General features: G+C 39.8%; 1 protein-coding gene across 1 annotated transcript in view; it reads right to left on the bottom strand.

Annotated features, from left to right (window-relative positions):
• Positions 1-22,598, bottom strand: part of LOC138746975 (uncharacterized) — a 199,015-nt gene that overhangs the window by 147,603 nt on the left and 28,814 nt on the right. Inside the window, exons 35-61 of the mRNA XM_069905734.1 lie at positions 22,268-22,395; positions 20,219-20,352; positions 18,896-18,990; positions 17,611-17,770; positions 17,208-17,227; positions 16,961-16,982; positions 16,841-16,868; positions 16,525-16,606; positions 15,954-16,121; positions 14,766-14,977; positions 14,333-14,427; positions 13,854-13,972; positions 12,663-12,821; positions 12,144-12,346; positions 11,533-11,618; positions 10,488-10,615; positions 8,643-8,798; positions 7,837-8,024; positions 6,501-6,589; positions 5,399-5,532; positions 4,666-4,790; positions 3,769-3,946; positions 3,453-3,665; positions 2,612-2,782; positions 2,359-2,496; positions 1,920-1,969; positions 916-1,036 (exon numbers count right to left, since the gene is read on the bottom strand). Coding sequence (XP_069761835.1) covers positions 916-1,036; positions 1,920-1,969; positions 2,359-2,496; positions 2,612-2,782; positions 3,453-3,665; positions 3,769-3,946; positions 4,666-4,790; positions 5,399-5,532; positions 6,501-6,589; positions 7,837-8,024; positions 8,643-8,798; positions 10,488-10,615; positions 11,533-11,618; positions 12,144-12,346; positions 12,663-12,821; positions 13,854-13,972; positions 14,333-14,427; positions 14,766-14,977; positions 15,954-16,121; positions 16,525-16,606; positions 16,841-16,868; positions 16,961-16,982; positions 17,208-17,227; positions 17,611-17,770; positions 18,896-18,990; positions 20,219-20,352; positions 22,268-22,395 — 3,402 coding nt within the window. The remainder of the gene's footprint in view (positions 1-915; positions 1,037-1,919; positions 1,970-2,358; positions 2,497-2,611; positions 2,783-3,452; positions 3,666-3,768; positions 3,947-4,665; positions 4,791-5,398; positions 5,533-6,500; positions 6,590-7,836; positions 8,025-8,642; positions 8,799-10,487; positions 10,616-11,532; positions 11,619-12,143; positions 12,347-12,662; positions 12,822-13,853; positions 13,973-14,332; positions 14,428-14,765; positions 14,978-15,953; positions 16,122-16,524; positions 16,607-16,840; positions 16,869-16,960; positions 16,983-17,207; positions 17,228-17,610; positions 17,771-18,895; positions 18,991-20,218; positions 20,353-22,267; positions 22,396-22,598) is intronic.

Below are 22,598 nucleotides of genomic sequence, written 5' to 3'. Positions count from 1 at the left end.
GTCCTTTGATTGGATTTTATTGACAAAGTACATTGTTTTCACACATATAATGAGCACACGCATGTAATGCGTGAACAAATCAAAAATTATGTAAATATATTTTCGTGTAACGTGCACACACGTATACCATGCTGCTGTAGTATTAATTCTGAATGGCAAAACCAATTTGCGTTTAAATGGGACACAAGACAAAGCACATACCTACACCTTCCACAGTTAATCTCCTGCAATTAACACCCTCCCCACGAAGTTGGCAATTGCCTATTATGTACATGATATCCTGCTGCAACACATTGACAAGCTTTGGAGAGGAATCAATTAATTAGATTGAAGACAGGCTTCAGAGTTAAGCAGGATTTTAATTCAAAGGTTGTTTCAAATGAGAGGACCTTGATATGTTAATCTCCTCCCTCAGGATGATCTGGTCAATTAACATTGATAAGGTGCAGGGCCCTAACCAGAATCGCTTGTTGATAGGAATATCAAAACATCAGTATAAAGAGATATAGCCAAGATGAAAATTTCCCATGCCCGCTAACAATTGTGTCCATTCTTTCACTGCCGCTATCACATTCTTATACTCACTGAAACATTCCAACGCTCACTTTAAATTGTGTCTTTCTCACAGCCACTATAAATTGTGCATGTTCTTTCAATGCTGCTATAATATTCCCACACAGGCTATAATTTGCCTATTCGACTTTCCCACACCTGCTATTAATTGTGCTCATTCTTTAAACATGTAGAAATAATCTTGTCTCGTGCGCACATGCATATAACGTGCGGGGGGGGGGGTGTTGACTGGTTCGTAAAATACGCATATAACTCATGCATTGTACAGTTTTGCATTTGTACTCAAACTAGTCCTTCGATGATACCGAGTGGTTAGGATTTCATTTCTGTGGATGATCTCACCTGACTTTCATCCAGTGAAACCTCTTTCAACTTCAATTCTTGTACAAGCTTCAGAAATGTCGGGAAACTTAGGGTTTTCGTTGCACCACAACTAAAGCCTTGCAGGACAGTGGGAGAAAATCTGGAACAAGTCATGGCATTATTAATTACTAAACTGCACAGTATTTCGCAAACTCCATCCATGTTACTGCACTTCTAGCACCAAATTGTGCCATTATTATTTTATTTCGATGAATGAGCAGCAATTACGAAGGACTGAACTGTGGAATAAGCCCCATCACACAAACATTCTTCTATTTCTGTAAAGTCTTCAACTTCACTGCCTCTTGGCCCAGTTCGTTCAAGTGCATTTAATTATTTCAGTTAATGCTGCCTTCTGCTGTAGCCTACTCTCACTTAAATCCAGCTTATTGTATGGTTTCAAGATTTCAGCACGCAACAGGAAGGTGCAGATTTTAGGGGTTAACAGGAGAGAAGCTGATAAACTGGAGCGTGATCATTAAACGAAAATTGGAGCATAAAATAAAGAACAAAAAAATCTGTCAAAACTCAGCAGGCCAGGCCACATCGGTGGTGAGAGAAGCAGAGTTCCGAATTTCGGTTCACAACTTCAATCATGGTCTTTGATCTGGACTAAATATTCAGTTCTTTGCGGGGAATTGGGAGGGGGGGGGGGGTGAAAACACGAACGTCTGCAGACACAGTTTCTTGAACAGGACTCAAACCCAAAATGTTGGCAAAACAGTATATATTTACCCCCTGTGGATGTTGCGAGACCTGCTGAGTTCCTCCAGAGTTTCTATGCATTTCAACAATAGAAGTCAACAAGAGCCCTCCCTCACAGCTGTTTAAATAATAATGTAAACTGACCACGACACAAATCACTGAAATTAATGTGCCTGCTTTAGAAACCTTGCACGAAGGCTCAAGCTAAACTGAATGTCACGCTTGATGACATCAACAGAGAGTCAAAATATAACAAAAGGAAAAAAAGAATTGCTCACGTCTCAAAATTGGTGTCATTTCTGATCACATTTGGAAAGAACACGGCAGACTGTGGAACAAAACCAATAACATTATTAACTGATGCAACAGGCTCATGAACAGTTTACACACCAATACACACAAATGGGATGACATTCAGAACATCACTTAAATAATAAGTACACAAAGAATAGTTGGAAGAAACCAGCAGGTCAGACAGCATCCAGGAGCAGCTATGGTCTAAGTTTTCAGTAATTTCATCAATGGTTTCAAATCAATGGACCATTTCTCCTTGTGGACGTTGTCTGACCTGCTGAGTTCGTCCAGTACCTCTTTATGCAAGACTCCAGCACTTACAGCTTTGGTGCTTCTCTATTGCTAAATTAATACACATTTGTCAATGACAGCTGATTTACTTGACACACGTGGTCAGTGCTCGTAAACAACAGGGCAATTTACCTGACTAGGAGTCCACTCTTTATTGTTTACATCATCGAGGCTCAGGTTGGAATTTAACAGCACAGGTGGAACCTCTGAGGCAAGAACAGATGGAATGGTCTTTACTGTTGCCACTGGGTTATTCACATTCCTTAACACCTGATTTACAATGAAACAGGATGTGATTTAATGGAAGATGAAAATGAGAATATGTCAGCATTAATAATTAAAGTATATAGAGCGTAGGAAACAAATGACATATTACAACACGCACCTGAAGGACACAGATCGCTCGTATGGATTGTGATGCTTGTCCAATGTTCTGAACAAATCTCACATTTGAGATTAAATTAATGAACACCGTGGGATTAATACGTTCGAACACGTCACTGGGAATACCGGATACCAGGGTTCCCACAGCCAACAAACCACTTCTGTTATTCACCTAGTTGTGGAGTGAAGGACAAAGGAAGAGTTAATTGCACAACAATACGAGTTCCTCCTCATTCCACACGCCAGAGAATAGTTAGTGAGTCAAAAGTGGAACTATTTCTTGTTACTGCGGCTGGTTTCACCTTTCTCCATCTGGCTTCAAGATCAATTACTATGCATTAAAAAAAGTTTCACAAGGATCATTTCACAGTGGGGTAGTTAATTGGAATCTGTGAAGTAGGAAAATGGTAGAAGAAAAATCCTGAGGACCTCACAAATCTGCAATTGACAAAGATTGGCAGATTAAGCAGTTTTTCTGTGGGCAAAAGAATGGTCGACTTTTCAGGTCCAGTCCATCAGGACTAAGACTGGTGAGAGAGGACAGGCAGAATAAAGTAATGTAGGTGCAAAGCTGGTAGCTGATAGGTGGAACTAGATGAGAGGGGGATGAGGAGCAGTCGAACCAGATGACCCCATTAGTATGTGGGTTGTTGGGCAGATGGAACCAAATGAGTGAGACCCAGGGAGTAACACTGGTCCCAGTCACTGGTGCTGTAACAGAGTTGTGCTCATCACAAGGCAAACCATGCTGCCCAGTTCCAGAGAATCAGGAGATACCACTTTCATTTACTTTATTCACCCATTGGTAATTTTTTAAAACTACTGATTGGTTCATTGCTTACCTGGTAACCGCTTCTCAGCAACTTGTTTACTATGGAATTAGCCTGACCGATATTCCAGCCTTGGACGTTGCCCAAGGTTGGCAGGGCTTGCTGCAGAGTGTTCTCATCAATACTGTCAACCTGTGACGACGATAGTCCTATGGCATTTTGTCCCAAAGTATTCAAAGTGCTGACTGAAAAGTTGTCGATTTTGCTCACTAAAACTATCGCCAGCTGAAAGAACCACAAAGGTATATTATAACTTCTATCTTGGCAGGAGGACAGCTATCTTTCTAAGAGAAGACCTCACCAGCACCCAACGTTAAATATATTTTACCTTTATTTGTTCATCTGTTGGCTGCTCGGGAGGTAATGTACCATCAGTAGATGTGTTGGTTGTATCATTACGCCCACATACATTGTTGATCCTTCCAATTAAAGCCAATGTTTGCTGTGCAGTCAAGTTCTGTAGTAGATTAGTATTGGCAATGAAGCACAACAGAGAGTTTGGAACACTGTAAAAGAATGCCAGTCAGGGTTAGTATCAGTGTAATCTTCCACTACTCCAGCTCTCCACATCCTACAGTTCTAGTGAGGATTGTTTCCAATATCACCAATAAAGATTTCCTTCAAGGATTGGCAAATTAAATATTTATAAGGAAACCAAACTGACTTGGACCCATCTTGAGATGCTCCTCTCGGTATACCAGAACCTTCACTTTGACAATTGATACCAACATCTTCCCAACCACCGAAGTCTGACTAATATCACTATAGTTTCCTTTCTGCTTTCTCCTTCCCTTCTGACACAGTGGAGTGATATTCACGATTCTCCATTCCTCTGGAATCCATTGATTCCTGGAAGATGATTACCAATGCCTCAACAATCTCTGCACCAACCTCCTTCAGAACTCAAGGGTGCATTCCACTCAGTTCAGCAGATTCATCTACCCTTAGACCATTTATTTTTCCAAGTACCTTCTCTCTCATGATCACTGCCCAGAAACTCTTGAGAGTCCAGTAAGCTGCTATTGTCTTCTACCGTGAAGACTGATCCCAAAAATTCTATTCCTTCGGATCCTCTGCCATAGTGAGTTTTCATTTGATGTTTTTGCAATACCACTTAATTTAAAAAAGCTTTTATACTACACTTCCCTGAAGTGATACTGCACACGAAAGATATTAGTTTTGAAAATACACAAAATGTCTACACATATAAATTGTGGACACATACGTTGAAGCATTAAAATTTGGATTGTTTTTCGCCAGGAGGTTAATATAGGCCGTTGCGACTTCAACCATTAGCGTCACGTTTTCCAGAAATTCCAGGGTTTTTGGGTTTGCTGCAAACTCTTGAAGCTATTGAGAAGTGGACAGAAATTAGAAATATTTACCTCACGTGCTTTGTGAAATGAAATTTAAATTCACCCAGCCATCAAGAAGGAGACAGCATGTCAGATATAAAACATTTTGGTGCTCAGCTCTGCACCCACTTGGCAACACCAGCACAAACATGGGAATCATCATTCTCTGACATCAAATCATCCAGCAAGCGGCTACAATGTCATCCTGGCATTTCCTGGACCAAAAAAAGGGGCTTCCCATAAATTAGCACATGTGCTTTGTGGATTCAAGAGGACCACGTTTATGCATGCAATGGATTGTTTTGGAGCAGCCATTCTCAATGGTGACTCGGTGGCCCCATCGGGGAACAGAGTGCATTTAAGTGGAGCCATAGACTGAAATCATATTTTTTTACTTTTCTTTTATGTAATTTGTAGGCAAGAAGTAAGGAAAAGCCAAGTAAATATGAATGGGGCTCAGAAACTCTCCTGAGCACATGAGCCATAGCCAAAACCAAGGGTAAAAACGGCTGGTTTAGAGCCAAGCAAATTTCCAAGTTAAAACTTTGTCTTTCCACTGACATGAATGCTAATCCAAAAAATCCGAACAAAAGAAGTAATTACCAGTGTTTCGTCATCAGAGAACGACTGAAGATCAGAGAGAGGTACTTGACTCAAATACAGTCCCAGATATTGAGAGAACCAAGCAGTGGAGTTCAGGACTGGATCGCTCGCATTGTAACATTTTGGTCTGGGACCTGTAATGCCAAGTGGGTAAAACACTTTAGTGATAGGAAGGTACTTCCTATGAAATGTAATGGACCTTAGGTCTTTCATTTACCAGCCTATCTATCTTTATAACACTAACATCTGGCATTCCCTTCACTGTCATGGAAGCCATTTGGGGTAGGAAGCATCAATAATTCTTTAATAGCTGTCCAGTTCAGTTGCCTTCTGCACATCGTGTTTGACTAGGGATCAGAAATAGGAAGCGAGAAATCTCTGTCAACAATAAAAATATGGTTTGAGACGCATTTTCAGAATACATTTTAATTGATAATTGAATATTCAAATGGAATTTTTATTACAAATGCTGCTTCGATTCCAGATGTTGAGAATTTAAAATGACGACATGGGAAAGAGGTTTTCTGGAGAGGCTTTCTGTCAATTTCAAAACTTTTAACGTTGCATGGAAATGGATTTAAATAAATTCAAATAGTGAATTGTTGTTTATTCCACTTTCAACTGGGAACATAAAAACACCTGACTATTCAAAAACCTTTCTTCACCAAACAGAATTTGCATGGTGAATTAATACAATGAGATGTCCCAACCCTTCATATTCCATACCATTCACCACAGAAAATCTAAAACATTCTGCTATCTTACTCTTAACTATCTTTTTTGACAAAATGGATTCCTCACACATGACCACCATTCGATCTGCAGCTGAACAATTTCCCCAGATTTCTCCCCTCTTTAAAGATGTATCCTTTGTTGGGACGTAATTTCCCCAAACCAGGAGCCTTTGTACGAGGAGCATCAACCAACGATTCGACCGCAGACTGCATTGCAGTTATCTTTCAACCTGCATCGATCAGTCATCTGCTCATGATGCAATTCTATCGCAGCCCAGGCACCATCGTACTTACTCCCTCTTCTCATCTAAAAAACTCACGTTAACTGCAAGCCAACTCTTGTAATTTTACAATAAAAATTACTTCACCTTGTAGCAGGTAAGTTCTGATCCCATTGTAGATTTCGCTCCGTTTTTCTGAGCTCAACTTTGGGTAAATAGCATTCAGTGCTTTCACACTAAAGATAAAATTAAATAATAAATTATTCCTTTCGAGACCAAATTAAATTGCAGTGAAGCGGACTTAAAACAGAATCAGCTAAATTAAATGTAGATATGACAAAGTCAGGCGCAAGTGGGGAAAATGATAAAGTAAACCCTCATACATGTGGGAATATCGACAGCTATTCATGGTTGCATGTTCATGCACACTGACGTGCACATACATACGGAGATACACTCACACTGGGGAAACACATGATGCTGATCACACAGAACTGGTGCACCACAGCAAGTTAACAAGCCTGGACTTAAATTCATCTCAAAAGATTGTTTCATTTTGAGGTGCTGAACTGCTCCCACAGCAAGCAATTGTAGAATTATTCACGCACACAAGCATTTAACAATTGGAAAGCACGATTTAATTCATGAATGCAACAACATGCTTGGGCCAGTGTGGGATATATTGGAAATAAATGTGAAAATAATTGATTGATGTTGAGCCAAATTCAAGCAGCAGTAAGTCCGAGGGATCGATCAGATGAAATTGTAATAATCAATAATAAACTACTACTCGGTAACAAAATATTAATGGTGGTTTGGGAAACATTAGCCTCATATTTATTCATTAACTTTGCACAATTGTTGTTGTGGGGACAAAAATAAACTTATTTCAGAATAATATGGGTATTTTCCCAGCTGAAAAGCACGCTACCATAAATTCTACTCAGCCTTCCACAGACAATGAATTTAGCTGCATTTTCTGCTTTTATTTTCTTGCAGATGAATTTAGAAACATTATGAGAAGACTAAACCAGGAGATTGCTGATGTTTCTGTGGATGCCTTCGAAGCTGAGCTGGGGAATATTTAGCAGATTGTCAGAAGCAAGTTTTATTTGAAGTCAGAGAGAGTGATTGGTGCCTGGAATACATTGCTGGGGGTAATGATGGATGCTGGCATGATAGAGACATTTAAATGACTAAGACACATGGATATCAGAAAAAGGGCGGATTATGGGTATGCAGTAGGGAAGGATTAGATTGTTGTGGAGTAGCTTTACATGGGTTGGCACAACGCTGTGGGCCAAAGGGCCTGTGTGGTGATGTACTTTGTTCTCTACCTACATGTCTATTTTTGCTGCTGAACATCGCTGTGATGTCTTTTCTGCTAGAATGTGACGTGCTATCCTATGTCCTGCGTGGCTTTGAATGACTGAATTTAACAGGAAATTTTAGATATTTTCATTCAGTTTAGAAATATACATACATTCTTCTGTAGGGAAGGCAGGAGACACTGAGGGTGCGATTGGAAACCAAAAGCCGTGTGGTAATAAATGGCAGATATGGGGCCAGTCTGACATTAAGCCATTCATCCACCTCTGCATCTGTGAGTTCAGGGAGCCCCTCAGTAAACCAAATCCATACACCCTCCAGTACAGCAGCCAAAAGATTCCTCTGAAAAGAAGGAAAATGAAATGTTCTTGTTGTAAAACGATATACTCGACAACTTATCCATTTACATCAATTCCCACAGCCTGGCCTCTGGTATTTCTGAAACAATTAGCCTCAACAGTGAACATCACAGTACGACTTGGAGAGAATAAAGCTGGCATTCTCGGATACTGATGTTTATAGATTACACTGTAATCTATAACCCTATCCTTACAACACTGGTGAATTCTCTTGTACAGTTGTAAACCCACTATTATTACTGATCACTTATGGAGACTAAATGTAGATATGACAAAGTCAGGCAAAAGATTTGTAAACACACATTGGTTGGGATGTAGGTGTTTCAACGATTATCGTTGCCATGCACTGGAAGAGCTGATGAATGTGAAATGAACAAGCAGTAAAATTAAACAACCTCCTTGCTCCACTCTATTTACAATTTCCTTGCTGTACATCGTGCTCTGTTTATTATGGTTGTACTGTTCCAATAATGAAACACTTTGACATCATCAAGCTACTCGCTCAAATGGTACAGGATACTTGAATAATCTTCCGATGCAGTGAGCACATTTGGGACTACACTTTGGGAACTGAGAAAAGGAAATCGCATGGGCAACTTACGTCTCGGGTTGCGTTGGCGAAAGCATCTAAAAACCTCGTTAGATTTTGGAGGGGTTGAATTCTGAGCACCACTTTTGTTAAAATATCCTGGTCGTCAACGAATCCCGGAGTACTCAGTAGGTTGGCCAATTCATTGAGATCAATACTATTCAGTACCTGAAAAGACACAAAAGAGAATTTCTGAATTCTACCGGAATAACTGAACGTAAACCAGGCAAAACAAATGAATGCGTGCTCAACACTCATGCCAAAAATCTTTGCTTTTGGTTGATTTTCTGCAGGAGTCACGTCACATCATGAGCATCTTGGAATTTCAATTGAGAGAGAAACAGAAGTGATTCAACTCCATTCCTGCTTTTTTCTCAGACCCCTTGATCACTTTCCCTTTCAGAACCAGATTTAACTCTTCCTTAAGTTATATTAATGATTTAGCTTTGACTGCTCTTTGCCAGAGAGAATTCCACAGTTTCATTGCAATCCTCAACTCAATTTGAAGGGGCTTCCCCATTTTCCTCAAGCTAAAATGACCAATTCTGGAGTTCTCACCATTGTATTATTATATAATTATTTATATATAATATAATGTATTATATAACATTCTTCCTACATCTAGACTGTCCACCGCAGGCAGGAGTTTAGTTATGTCTCTCTGAAGTGTATTCACTATTTCCTTGTGAGCACAGCAACCATCAAGGTGCTTTTTTTCCCCAATCCTCTCTGCAATCACTCTTCCATTCTCCAGAAAAGTCCTTCTGTCACTCTATTGTCCACTTTGTCTCCCTCCACGGGTTTAGTCTGGAGCTTTACCTGCTGACTTTCGATCTCCTCATCTGGTGAATCAAAGCCAATGAATAAGCATTTCTCTTGTTAGCTGAAATAAATATTTCTCATCTCTATTTACTCAGCAGAAGGTCATAGATGCAAGGAAATTCAAAGAAGAGAACAATGAAGTCCTGAAACATTGCTGTTATGCAAGAGGTGGTACTGGCCATCTTGTGATGTGTAAAAGTGGAGTATTCCCTGAGGCCCGACAAACTGGATCCTACGACCTTGTGGGAAGCAAGGCAAGATATACCAAGGTCCTGATGGAGATATTTATACGATCTTTGCCATAGGTGACGTTCTGAATGCCTGGAGGATGGCCAATGTTGTGTCCTTACACAATAAGAACTACAAGGACTGCAATAATGGAGTGTTAGTGATCATCCTGATCACTAGAGGAAGTGGAGCCTAGTTGTTGCAGCCAGGAGTAGATTCATAATGCATCCCCCCACAAGGTCATGAGTACAATAGCTAATAAAGTATAGTTGTAAAAGAACCCAAGTTTCTTTATGACAAAAAAATAAACATCACATGGCACCTGGAGTGGTGCAAACACCAAGAGGGTTCAGAGTGAGAATCAGACAAGAGCAGCAGACCTTTAATACCTTCTTTTAATATGAATGGACTGCAAATTAAAAGCAAGAACGTGTAACCAGACCGCTGCAAGATTCAATGACCCCTGATGAAATTGTGTTAGGGATTATTGATAAGAAAGTGAGAGAGAGGTTGCTGCGAGAGACAGAGCTTACCTTAGCTGTAGCTGTGAAATTCCACCCCAGTGAATAGCACTGCAGCACGTGAAAAAAAGTGATCGTGCAAAAGCCAGTGAAAATGAAGGCATAATTATAGCCCCAGTGTTGGACACGCGCATAAACAAAAAAACGAGATGTAGGGCACCTGGGTGAACTCATACCCAAGCCCCAAGAAACTTACAGTGCAAGCTCAGCTATTTGAGTACGAATATAATACACAAAATATATCAGAAAGAGCTTTTACCAAAATAATTTTTTATTTTCTTTTTACCTCGGTTTCCCGACGAGGTGGAATCAGGGAAACTGCATCCTTCAGAGTGAGAAAGTTGAAGTAATTTTGGAAATAGCTCTTCAGGTATTCAATAAAACTGTTGTTTTCATAACACTGAAGAGGAAATGCTGAAAAACAGTAAATATTCCATTTCCATAATCCTAGTCACTTAGTGGAGATATTAACTATCATAATCAACTCAAACGTCAATTAAGCAAGAGACTCTCCCATTCAAATTCGCAAGGCTACAACTTCCAAATCTAAAGAGGCCTATTAAAGGGAAGTCCCATACCAGTTTAGCACAAGGTGCCTCTATAACAACATTTTATCAAGCTCGCAGATTAAGTTGGCTGGGCTGGGGGGAGTAGACGTTGAGACCCTCACTGATCTCGATAACAAGCCCTGAACAAGTTAATCAGTCGGCAGACACAACTAGGAGATTGTAGGTCAGGAATAATAGGAGGAGTGGCTGGTACTGGAACACCCAAATGTGAAGACAGGTGTTTGGAGTGTTTGGTCAGATTTGTCCAGCAGGTCTACAGCTGTTGCTACATAGCTCTGAAACAAGTGCTAATTCCCTGATTTAATTTCTAATTTAGAGATACAACATGGAAATAGGCTCTTCCAGCCCATGATCCCGTGTCATCTAATTGCACCAGTTAAAAGAAATCCACGTTTCTGGGGGATATTCACTGGGAGAACAAACAAACTCCTTATAGACAGCACAAGATTCAAAGCCTTGTTGCAGTTGTGGATAAGCCTTGCTTCCTGTTTGTCCAATATGGTGGATTGCAAACTTGCAGCTGGAAGTCACATTTCCTGCCCATCATTTTAGAAGCTTTAGTGGCTGCAGAGCCTTTTAGAAATATGACTTGTGTGATGAAATTTAACCCACTGGCTCTGAGGAGTGCCGCGAAGAATAAACACCCAAGGTCAATGATTTCAGTACACTGATAGTGAGGATTGAGAGCACTGTTAGAGAGTTCGAACATGGGGAAAAAAACACCCTAATTCAAACTACCAGGAACACAAACAATGTTCATACCTTTCGAGTTAACCAATATGGCTTCATATGCATCTTCCTGAACACTCCTGTTTAGCTGTTCTTTGACTGTGCTCAGTGCTGAAATTCTACAGAAAAATAAATTGATACAGTACTGCAATGTTCACAAAAAAAAAGATATTTTTCTTAATAGAACGCTAAAGGAAATTAGCCACAACTGGCTAATTTCCCTGAATATTTCCATTCCTAGCACGGAAATCTTCCGCCCATAAATATAAAAACTCCAAACCTCCGTACATTCATAAACCTGGTGCAATTTGGCTTTCAACTCTTCAACCCCAGTATCTTGTCATGTAAATGCTACATGACATCTGCACCCTTCCCAACTGCTGCAGTGATTTGAGACCTTCATGTTTCCATTGCCAGCAGCAACAATTCAATTGCAATGGAGCACAGGCTTCAAGGCAGCCTTTGACTCTGAGTGCAAAATTTTGTGGAGATTTCCCAGGAGAGAATCCAGCTGTTTCAAACAGGAAGCAACCAGGACCAGACATTGCAGGGAAAAGACCAAAGTCTTTCATTTCAGATACTCTTCCGTGCAACAAAATGCTGTGGTGTTCCATTTGATAATTTCCTAGCTACCCAAAACTTACATGATTTGAAGCCCTTCACAGTTCTCGGTAACAAAGATTAAGGGCAATGTGCTTTCTGTTAGTCCTGGAAGTAAATCTTGCAACCTTCTGTCAAACCAAACTTGAAGTTCAGTGTTATTGGCCTTTGAAAGAATTGGCTGTGTGCGGTTCAGAATTTCTTGCAGTAATGTTGCTCTGACATCAGGAGTGAAAGATACATTGTTCTGAAAAAAAAAGTTCCAGGGCTGAGTAATTGTGGTTGAGTGAAAAAGGGGAGTGGTGGCTTCAACTCAATAACAAGAGTACCAATGAAAACAAATTTCAAACCAGCCTACTTTGCAGCAAACATATATGGTGCAGAAAATCCCACGTACTCTACATTGAGAATTTTCTGAACACCCTTGAAGATCTTTAATTTTATCGAAAGAAAGGAAATAATTCTCAACCTAGTAGACTCAAGATTACTGAAGTTTCTCTGACGTACTTGGTACTCGTGATGAATTTAAGGTCAGCCTAATGTGAAGTGAAGCGGTGTCCTACCTCACGTCTAGCTGTGTTGAACCTTTCGATGAACTGGACCACGGTGTCAGTGGTGATGCTGTTGAAAAGTTTCCGAACATCCTCAGCGTTTCGCAGTGTTCCGTTCTGACCAGCAAAATCGGCCAGTTGGGAAGGTGTCAATAATTCCGCTGCATCCAGCTGTCAAAACAATATTATGACTTCACCTTCTGCTATGATCAATACTCACAGAGTTGCAAATACAGACTGTTCTGTACTTATTTACATTTCATGTTATCTTCTACCCTTTTGGAACCAGTTGTTACTAATTGCAAGAATCAAAACCAATGAGGTATAAAATTCATTTTGGATCAAAGTTCACTGCAAACAAATCAATGAGGCCAAATTTGGAACTTTGTGTGCAGTTTTGGTCGCCAAATGATAGGAAGGGTTTAAACAGAACCGAGAGAGTGCAGAGGAAATTTACAAGAATGCTTCCTGGATTTCAGAGTTTGAGTTACAGGGGAAGGTTGAGTAGGCTGGGACTTTATTCCCTGGAGTGTAGAAGATTAAGGATGATTTGATAAGAGTTTCACTCAGAAGGTGGTGGGAGTGTGGAATGAGCTTCCAGCTGAAGTGGTAGATGCGGGTTCGATTTTAATATTTAAGGAAAAGTTGGATAGGTATATGGAAGAGAGCGGTATGGAGGGTTATGGGCCTGGTGTGGGCCAATGGAACTAGGTGGGAGAAGGTGTTCGGCATGAACTGGCCTGTTTCTGTGCTGTAATTTTTATATGGTTACATGGTGCTATCTGGAGCAGTTTAGTTAGCATAACAGAGACAGTTCTTATAGCACAAGCAGTATCCATATGTAATTGTTTCTCCCATTCAAAGTCAATTTTCAGACTACAAAAAATAAATGAATCACAGGTTTACAACAAAACACTAAAATTGACAATTGATTGGTATATGTTTTATAAATCAACATTCAATCCTTTAAAACAAAGAAACGTCATAACAAAATTGTGTAAAATGTATTTAAACTTGGGGTTTTGATTGAAGCCAATGAATCAAACACCAACATAAAAGGTATAAAAATACTAGGGTATTTATATTTAATTTTTCTCTACATTCCAGGACAGAGCAACACATTTTATCTTGCTACATTAAACTCTGGTCAGAAATATTGCATTTTCACCATTTTTGAAGGCCTTGACCAATTCTATAACTTACTGGGTTGAAGTCTGGATTCCTCCTGGTTAACATGTCTATCTGAACAAGGGCACTGAACATTCCCCAGTTCTTCAAAAGCCAATCTCTGGACCCATTCGTATTCCTGATGCAACCAGAACCTAGAGGTAAGCAGATTAGCCATCAATGGCATTTACCAGGAATAGTTCACAGCATCAAATTGTTTTTATCCAGGACTACTGAGATCAGAAGATGTTTTCAATGTTTTAAGGTTGCATGATTGAATTTCACAGCCTTTTAAATTACACTGCAAATTATTCTGAGTTCAAAACATTGAAATGTTACACTAAAACTTTTAACTTTCAATGCAAATTATTCTGAGTTCAAAACATTAAAATGTTACACTAGAACTTTTAACTTTCAATGCAAATTATTCTGAGTTCAAAACGTTAAAACATTACTCAAGAACTTCTGTGGCTCTCATTTCAGTATTTTTTCCCCTTAAAACCTTTGTAGCTTACCTGTGGTGTCGAGGTAATTAAGGATCCATACGTTGAGCACAATCTCTCTGGTCTTCTGCTGCATCTCTCTGAATCCATTACTCAGACCTTTTACACTAAGTAGATAAATAGTAACACAATTATTCATCTGACTTCTAATCAATGGTATAGTTTCATCTGCTGGAGAACAAGTGAGAAAATCTTCATTCAACATGCCTTGCAATCAGCTCCTGTGTACAAGACACAAAATTGATCTAAACTTTTCTCCCATTTTGATGAATGGTTCACAAAGATAAATCCACCATCAACAGTGATGCCCCTGTGATATAGCATCAAATCTGAACTTTCTCTCCAGTTTCCTTCCTGACTTTGTTTTATGCATCTATTTTTTGATGCTGCCTTTCCAATTCAAATTGTAGAAGAGGATTATTCTGAAAGAGAGTCCTTCACTTACATTGCCTGGTAACCATCACAAGTAATGTTCCTTGTCTGCAAAGGTTTCAGCACAAACTGGGAAATGCCAGCAATGAATGGTCTGAATCGCTCCTGGAACCACTTTCTTAGGAAGGTGACGCTCGTTAAATTTTCAAAGGTCTTCACAGTCTCCCAAAGTGCATTCATAAACGTGACTTTTGTCATCAGGGGAACTGATGATCGGTTTGGAAACTGAAATAAAAAAGTATTGTGTATAAACTCAGCAAACAAAGAGCGTTTAGTCACCGCAGATCTCAAACGTGATCCTTCCTTTTATAAGAGAACTCAGTAAATTGTATAAAATGAAATTGTGAAGTAAAATCAATAGGCTACACCTGTTACTGTTTATGTCTTCAGTGGAAACATGCAAGTGTAAGAAACAAAGCCATATTCAGCCAGTACATTGCACGATGGCTAATATTTTGTGATGAGTGAATGCCAAGGGTACAGCATCGTCCTGGAGATCCATTCCAAAACAAATTCTCATATTGGTTCAAGAATACATTGTTGGCTGAAATGTGCCTGGGGATGGGGTGTTGTAAAGTTATTAAAGATTATTTTTCCCTTATTTTAGTTCCTGCCAAACAAAAGGCAATCATTTAGTGGGTACTTTTTCTGCACTATTCAAGGCAACAAAAAAAATCTCTCATTTGGATGGTTAGTTAATTTATTTCCTGACCAATTTTGTTCTTGATGTCAATACAAAGTGTGAAGTGATGGATGTTGGGAAGTTAAACCAGGGTAGGACATTCAGAGTGAATGGCATGGTCCAGGGCATTGATGTTAGAGGCACTTTGCCATACAAGTACATTGTTCCCTGAAAGTGGAAACACAGGGAGACAAGGTGATGTGGAAAGGTTCAAGGCACGCTTGTCTTCATTGATTCAGGCGCTAAATGTTGGGACATTATGCTGCAACTGTAGAAAATATCTGTAAGTTATTTTGTCTGTTCTGGTCACAACATGAAAAGTAGGATAAGATTAAGTTAGAGACGATGCAAAAGAGATTCACAAAGATGTCGCGTGGATTTAAAGGTTGGAGTTATCTGGATCGGTTAGCTCTGTTTTTACAGGAATAAAAGAGGCTGAAAGGTGAAATAAAATTATGTGAAGCACAGATGGGCAAACTATGTTTTCCATAGAAAGTGTGTCAAAAACTAAGCAGTTACCTGGTTGTTGAATTTGTCGAGGGCCTCGGTCAGGGTGGTTCTGTTAAGTTTTCGAACAAAAATGGTCAGTGCACTTTCATCTGACCTGTTCAAAGCGTTAGGACCAGTGAAACAATTAAACAATTCGACCAGGTTATCACTGCTTAATCTGGAGGCGAGTAGATCAGTCTGAAAAGAAATCATTTCAAAAGACATTTATTAGCTTCAAGCATTCCAACATTCTGATGTAAATATTTGCAAGTGTCTCATTTCTTTTAGCCTTTTAAAACAAAAATCAGCTGGAGAAACTGCAGCATCCATGGAGGAAAGGATGTGTCAACATTTTGGATCAATTCCCTGCATCAGCACCTGATGCAGAGACTCGTCCTGAAAGATCAGTGATTTCCTAATTCCCCAGATTGCTCCCAGCAATTTTCTGCTTCACCTTCTAAAGTGTGCAGCCTTACATCTTGACTCATTTCTTTGAATAATCTGTGCAAAAAGTATTGATTACAGCTGTTAAGATGATGTCATAACACACAAATGCCTACAATTTCTGTTTTGTGTGAAAGTCTGACTGACGAGAACTTACCTCAGCACAGGCATAGTCAGTAATGTTGAAGAAGCAGAGCTGACTCACACTAATATTGAGCAGGAAAGTCTTCAAAGCCGAACTACAGGGAGAAAAAGTCATCTACTGTTAGGAAAGATGTCACTGTGAGTAACAAATGGTCAAACAGTTTCTTTCCGACCATTTACATCTCATGATTTGAGGTTAATAAAATGTGATTTAAGTTTTCAATATTGCTAAATAATGTACAACAAAATATTTTGAGTATGAGATATCGTTCACTGAAGCGTTGACAGAATCAGGGAAACTACACAGAACAGATGTTTTGGATTCTTACCTGTCTATTGCTCGACACAACATAGTTTCTGCATGAGGAATTAAAATGAAAAACTTATTACATTGGAATTACAATACTAGAATTGGTTATGTTCAAAAATAATGTAGAAAGTGCACTTACCATTAACTGTGGTGTTAATAGGCTAAGGAATAGAAACAATAAGATCTTTAACCCTGAATCGTCTTAAATTAACACACAATGGTGTTGCAAGTAAAGAGTAATTATTCAATCAATTACTTTTCCTAAATCTACAACATTTAAAAATATATCGGCAATCTAGATAAGATTTACAAAAATTAAACTTTCTGTAAAAACAGAGAGGCCAAGCAAGACATTTGGAAGATATAAAGTCGTGAGATGTTCTTACTTTGTTGTCAATGTCGGGTTCTGTAGAGAAAAGTGAAGCGCAACAATGTCAGAAGATGCTCGAGCTGGCATGTCATTAAACTTAATCAAATCATCTTGATGACTTAAGTCAATATTGGAATCAACATTTGTTTTGATTAGATCGCCTGGTGCCACAGAACAACTCTTCGCAACTGAATTTTGACCTGAACGATTCTCTACATTTGTGGAATTTAACCTGTTAAAGCATCCATTACCACGCTGAGGATAAAGGCACCAATTTTTTATCCAACATCAAATTGTGCAATGCCCACAAAGTAGCAGCAGAGACAAAACTACAGAACCAGGAGTTATCATCTGGAGATTATATTGCAGGATTTGAAGACAAAATTTGACTGATAGTGAACACTTTGGCAAGAAATTACCTGATGTATTATTTGGAATACCTCCTGTCAGGCCAAGTTTCTTCACATCAGCCTCACTGTTTGAGGCCACCCAAACCCTTACTACAGTTTCATTCGCTCCACTTTGCAAAGCATGAAGGTGAAATCCAAGCAAATTGATCAGATTATCAGCACTCAGTTTCTGAAAATAAATAAATAAACAGACAGACATTTAATGAATGACGACTGCAACAAAATATTTTGTACCTTATCTTGAATTTCATTTCAACGGATAAATGGATAGAGATTTTTTAAAAATGGGATAAGCTTTCAGGATGCAATATTTGGGGCACTTGATAATGGCTCACACTGGGCACCAGAAATGGTGAGAAAATTTCCTGTTGAAAGAGAGAAGCACTGGAGATTACCCTACAGAAAGGTGGCCATGGCTGGGGATCAGCGAGGGGCTCAGTGGCTCTAGGACCCACACAGGCTGTGGGCTGCAGGTGACTTGCGGTCAAAAGATCCACACAGGCTGTGGGCTGCTGGTGGCTTGCGGTCAAAGGATCCACACAAGTTGCAGGCTGCTGGGGACAGGTTCCAAAGAGCCAGGCATTAGAACCTGGATTCGGGAGAGTGCTGATGCCAGGAAGAGCCCCCGAAGGGCCCCGGCTGCAGGAAAGTTCCTGATTGTCTTGTAGATTTGGATTTGAATTGCTTGGACAGAAGTCTGTGAGATTGCAGAAGCACCGGAGGTGAATCCACTGACACTCAGTGTCTCTGAAGAGACTCTCCTTTGCCGCTTATTGTCAGGGACGCAGGGCAAAGCTCATGGACACTATTTTATTTGGCTTATGCAGACAAAATCAAGATGCCGTACATCATGCATATTTACCACAAAGGGAACTTTGAACCTTTGAGTTACACTATACAAAACTTTCAAGACAAATAGGCTTAGGTTCAAGGAAATGGCAAAGAGGTTTAGAAAGGATCAGTGCAAGGTTTTTCTTTATATAAGTGGATACTGATACTAAAAATAAGAGAAGATGGTTTTTCACCTCCAGAGCAGTGAATATTTGGAATTTGCTGCCCTTTGATGGTTATGTAGGAGTCACCACTGAACATATTTGAAGCAGAGATCAATAGGTCAAGAGTTAGCACAAGAAAGTAGCCAAAGACCAGCCATGATCTAATTCAACAGCTCAATCAAGAACATTATTGAAGACTCAGAGAGGGTATTTACTGAGGTGAGATTGAAATAGGAAGTTAAGAAAATTGTAACCATGACAATGTTAATGAAATAATGCAACATTTGGTCTCTACGTACCTTTACTTCTTCAGGATCCAATCGTCTGAAGGTTGAAAAGTCCATATTGACCTTGTTATTTGCCAGATACTTCAGATCCTCAGTTTGGGCACCACCTGAAGAAAAGAGAGATATTTTCTAATTTTATGTGGAGGGCTGAGTAAAGGCAAAAACCAAATATTACTGAAGGTGAAGGAAGCATACACAGGGACAAAAAAAAGGGGGTGTATTTTTAGGGTACCCTGTTTATGACATGAAAGGCCAACCATCTGTTGGTCTATTCCATATTCAAAATTATCTGAGACCTGCCGAAGAAATTTAAACCATGCCCCTCACATCCTATGCTTGCTGGATGGGTTTTGCACTGGGATTCTTCGGGTTCCCTGTGATCGAAAAGGATCTGATCTCCTTTTTTTTTAAATTTTTTATTTTTCACACCATAAATCACATTAGCCATGATATACACTTTTTCACACATATACAGTGACTTTTTCTCCCCCCCCCTCCCTCCTCCCAAGCCACCCTCCCACACCCACTCTCATCCATTTTAGGTATACAATCTAGGTTGCATTAAGCCAGTCAGACAATGTTGTCATTCAACAAAAATACACCAGAAATTCTACTGAGTCCATTCTTTTCTTTCCTTCTCCTTCCATCAACTCAGGTAATGTTTGTTCCCGGTAGGTTTTCGCTATTGTATTTAATGTAAGGCTCCCATATTTGTTCGAATGCAAGAGCGCATCTATTTTATCCACTGAATTTGGAGTATTAGTCATACGGATGCATTATTGGGACAGGGACATTTAAGGTCACGTTAAGGTAAAGTTAACCTTTTCAATACGTAATACTACACTTAGAATATAACACACGTGAGATTCTTCAACCTTGTCGCCACTATATCCAGCGCCACTCATAGAAAAAAGGCCTCAGCGAGGAGCGAACTTGCAAACCCTGGTTTACAATATCAGTGCTCTAATCACTGAGTTATTTGAGCCTCTGTTTATACCTTTACTGATTTGGGTTCCCGTCAATTGTTGGACAATTGATAAGGCTTGAGCCCTATTCAGTTTCATGTTCAGACAGGAGTTCTGCTTCAATAGTGGTGGACTGTATTAAACAGAGTTAAACATCCAGAGTTAACTCTGGATGCTTCACAACTTGGTTCTTAAGATTTCATCATCTTACAACTTCATTGTATCTTAACACTGACAATTGACAAATTCCTCACTTGGCACATTCCAAATATGATTGTGGCAGTTTCAACAGTTTAGTTCAAAAACCAATGCACAAAGGAAGTTGTGATGAATTCAGACAATCGGCCAATTTAAAAAAAAATTAACCTACCAACATATGACTTTATCAGATGAAAGTAGGCAATTGGGCTGTTTCGTTGAGAAATGAGAGCAGTGAAAGCCAAAGCATAAAGCAAACGCTGCTTTTCCCGTGTACACATAGAAAGATCCAGAGCTCCGGCATCCCTGAGGAAAAAAGTGACAAATAAATCTTAACCAGTGTCTCTGCAATTCCATCAGGTCGAGGGACCAGAATGAGTACCTTGTGTTACAAGATCAAAGCAGCAACCACAAAGAAGGCATATCACACGGGGGTCAAGATGAACAATTACTTTATTAACAAAAAATTCACCTTCAAACTTTGATTCCAAACCCCAATTATATAACAATGCCCACTGGTTACTATGCAAATTTCTATAACAGTGTGAAACTAATAAATTCCCCAGCCAAAACAAAATTCAGCTTGTTTGGTAAAATGAAGCCAAAAGATCTTAGAGAGAGAGAGGGGGAGGGAGGGAGGGAGGGAGAGAGAGAGAGAGAGAGAGAGAGAGAGAGAGAGAGAAAGCACAAAATTCAATTATCTTGTGCTGCTGCAGGGAGAGGAAACACTGGCTTGGTCTGGATCCTTCTGGCTGCCTTCGGAATGTTCATGCTTTTTCAAATCTCAACATTCTAAACTGTCCTCCAGTCCATGACTCATGCTCTGGGCCTCCTTCCACTCCACAGCACCCCTAGTGGTGGATAATCTTCCAAGTCCAGAAATTTTTACATCATTTTCTGCACATGCTCAGTCCGTTTCCCACTCTCTCAGCAGTCTACCTTTACCTTGGCTCTTTAAGGCAAACTGTCACTTTTTAACACAAAATCACACAACACATAGCCCAATACACAACACAGAACTCTGTAACACCTGCAGCTCAAGAAATTTACCCAATCTGTTAACTGTGTCTGGGAGCATAATTCATACTATTGATAAGACCAGATCAAAAGCTGAAATGTAAACATTGCATTTTCACCTTGACAGGTCTGAGTGGCTCCACCCATCATCTGAGTGAATGGCTGCACACCCAGCATCAAGGTTCACAAGAAAAACTGGTTCCTGGAAGAAGATGTCCCAATGCAAAGATATTGAGGAAAACAAAAACTCTCAATAATTAAATTATCATTATGACTCCAGCTGTAAGAAATCCTTCCTCGACATATTGGAGAAAACTGGAATAACTTTCGACACACTTGAAACTGCAGATGCTGGAATTTGAAGCTAAATTTGATTGGCTGGAGCATTTCATCAGTGGAGCAGTGTCACCAGGAGAAAAGGGATGGTCAAGACTGGAGACGTGGAGTATTTAGTTTAAGAGGTGAAGGTGTGAAGGGTAGGACAGGGGCCCATGTGGGATTGGTGAGGTGAACCATGACAGACAGTAGCAGTCGGTTGGCAGAGGCCAGTAAAAGGGAAGAGGCAAGAAAACCAAAGGGTTCAAGTGGAGGAGAACGAGTCGTACAGAGTGGAGAGGGTAATTAGGAGAAATGGTGGTGTAAAGAGAGACTGGGCAGAACCAAAGAGGATGGTGGGAAAAGAGTGGAAGAAGCCAGTGAGGAGGAGGTGGAAGCAGACAGAACCAAAGAGGAGGGGGAAATCAGAATAGGCAGGAGCCAGGTGAGGTTGAGCGGGAAATAGGACAAAAATAAGGATGGAAAGTGAAGGGGAGAGGGGGAAGAGTAGAAATGGTCCTGGAGAAGAAAGGGGACTGACTACCTGAAATTAAGAAATTCTGCGTTCGAACATTTGGGCTGCTGACTGCCCAGGCTGAATGTGAGTTGTTCTTCCTCTTGTTTGCATTGGGCCTCACCCATATTAAATTAAAACACTGCCAGAAAATGGCAAACATCAATAAGCTGGAGGTCATACCGATGCTTATAATTTCCCAGTTGTCAGTTTATGTCTCAAGAAAATTCCTTAGAGAACGAACTGTGAAATGTAAAGTTGGAATACAAAATGTCTCGTCATTGCTGCATAATCACTTGGACTGAGTGATACTTCGTAACTCAGGAAATCAGATGGTTTTAACGGAAAACTGGTCATTGAAAGATATATCCTTACGTCAAGTTGGAAATTGTCTTCAGCTGTTCTTGATTCAAAGTGCACAAATTGGCTCCACCAATGCCTTTCAAAGAAACTGCTTCGAGTTTACCGCCTGACTGCAGAAATTGTGTAATAATGACCATCACCTGTTGAAAGATATTTGAAGAGAAGATGATTATTCATTGTCAAATGGTGATCTTTTCTTGTCTTCTTACTCCCATCCATTGCACCCCATGTCTAGTTTTCTCTGCACCATTTAGGGCACTTCTCTACCTCATTGGGCGAAGCAGATTACAAATCACTTCAAGTAACAACATTCCATGTATAATCACGTTTTGCAAAGCAAATT

This window comes from Narcine bancroftii, chromosome 12 (genome assembly GCF_036971445.1).
Source record: "Narcine bancroftii isolate sNarBan1 chromosome 12, sNarBan1.hap1, whole genome shotgun sequence".
Classification (NCBI taxonomy): domain Eukaryota; kingdom Metazoa; phylum Chordata; class Chondrichthyes; order Torpediniformes; family Narcinidae; genus Narcine; species Narcine bancroftii.
The sequence above is the reverse complement of the archived record's forward strand: the minus strand, read 5'-3'. Positions and strand labels throughout refer to the sequence as shown.